Source organism: Branchiostoma floridae, chromosome 6 (genome assembly GCF_000003815.2).
Source record: "Branchiostoma floridae strain S238N-H82 chromosome 6, Bfl_VNyyK, whole genome shotgun sequence".
Classification (NCBI taxonomy): domain Eukaryota; kingdom Metazoa; phylum Chordata; class Leptocardii; order Amphioxiformes; family Branchiostomatidae; genus Branchiostoma; species Branchiostoma floridae.
The window spans coordinates 20,719,950-20,721,363 of record NC_049984.1 but is presented as its reverse complement, the minus strand read 5'-3'; the positions used below and the strand labels follow the sequence as shown (position 1 = coordinate 20,721,363).

The 1,414-nt window shown below is 40.9% G+C and overlaps 1 protein-coding gene across 1 annotated transcript in view; it reads left to right on the top strand.

Moving 5' to 3' along the window:
* The window catches only part of LOC118417978 (uncharacterized aarF domain-containing protein kinase 5-like), a 48,499-nt gene that overhangs the window by 39,423 nt on the left and 7,662 nt on the right, over positions 1-1,414 (top strand). Inside the window, 1 exon segment of the mRNA XM_035823766.1 lies at positions 349-423. Within this exon segment, the coding sequence (XP_035679659.1) occupies positions 349-423 (75 nt within the window).

Here is a 1,414-nt window from a genome sequence, read left to right as displayed (position 1 = left end):
ACACTTCGCTTCCTTTGGCTCTGTCCAGTGGGTCGACCCGTCAGGCCGCACATCTTCAAGTCCCTCCTAACACAGTAGTTGCCGATATTGTGGAATACAATTTTACAAATGTGCAAATGAATGTTAGAAAGACTTAAGGACCATGGACCATGTAAACAAGTATTATAACATAGAAGTCTATATTGAAGTGAAACTCATTAATTGAGAGCTTAGGCTGGGTGGTAGTATGTTAAAACATTTGCGTGTCATCAGACTTACTAGTATCCTAGTAAGAGAAGCACGTGAAGTTTGAAGTCAGGCATCCAGTCTGAGAACATTTTAACTTGTGCCAACTTGGTTTCACTACAGGAACATCAACACCATTCGCTCCATCAATGCCCAGCTGGGCCATCCTGTGGACAGGTACACCATCATGGCAAAATGGTAGGTAACATTTTTATGGAGAGCCCTTTGAAAAAATGTGTGGGAATAGTGAAAGAGAATTTATTTGAAAAAAAGTCATTGTATTATTTTGTAACTTACACAAAGTTTGGGCCCATGGCATCAGCTACAATGATGTTACACAGCTGGTAATGTTCCAGTGAAATCTCCAACTACATGTCTAAGGTGTATCCTCTACACTCATCAAAGTAGGGTGATCTTATTGTATAATCTGGGGGTGATGGAGGAAATGATTTTTGTGTATGCAATATGTTAACTTCGCCAATAAGGTTGTGTGTTTTGTACCATTTGTTTTTTAGCATAATTTTGTAGTAGAGCAGCATATATAGTTTCAAGCTTCAGGTATGAATGGATAGCAATGACATTTGATATGCGGTTAGGTGAGATTGACCTACCTATTACTATATAATGGCCCTACCCTGGTGATGTTCCTTCCTACTGCAACCCCCAGCTTTGGAGTCTGTTTCCACATAGGAGTAGGCCCTGGTCTTGATTCCTGGTCAATTTGCTTTGCACTTTTGCTATCACTTGTATAGACTTGTTGCAGTTCTCTTCTGTTTTGGCAATGCCACCTGTCACTTTTCTGTAGCTGGATCGCTGTCAGTAGAGTTGCGTCTTTGGCTTTTTCTTCCTGTATTTCTGAGTGTGACTTGGGTGTCACTTGACGCGTAGTGTAGTTCACATACTTCTCAGCTGTTCAAGTGTGATGAGGTCTTTTTGACCTTGGTAAGGGTTGTCTTGATATGTAGTTGGCTGGGTTGTCTCTTCCGTGCTGGTAGACTACTTCAAACTGGTATTCTCTCTTTATCCTTGTTGGTGGTTTAGCGGTTGGCTTGTTGAAGATGTATACCTTCCGTGATTACATCAAAAGTATTCCCATTTACATGACATGTAGGTACAGGTGAAAGTGCTGCATCCCAAAGTGCATCATTAAATGCTTCCCTCTCTGTTTATTACATGTAACATGCATTGG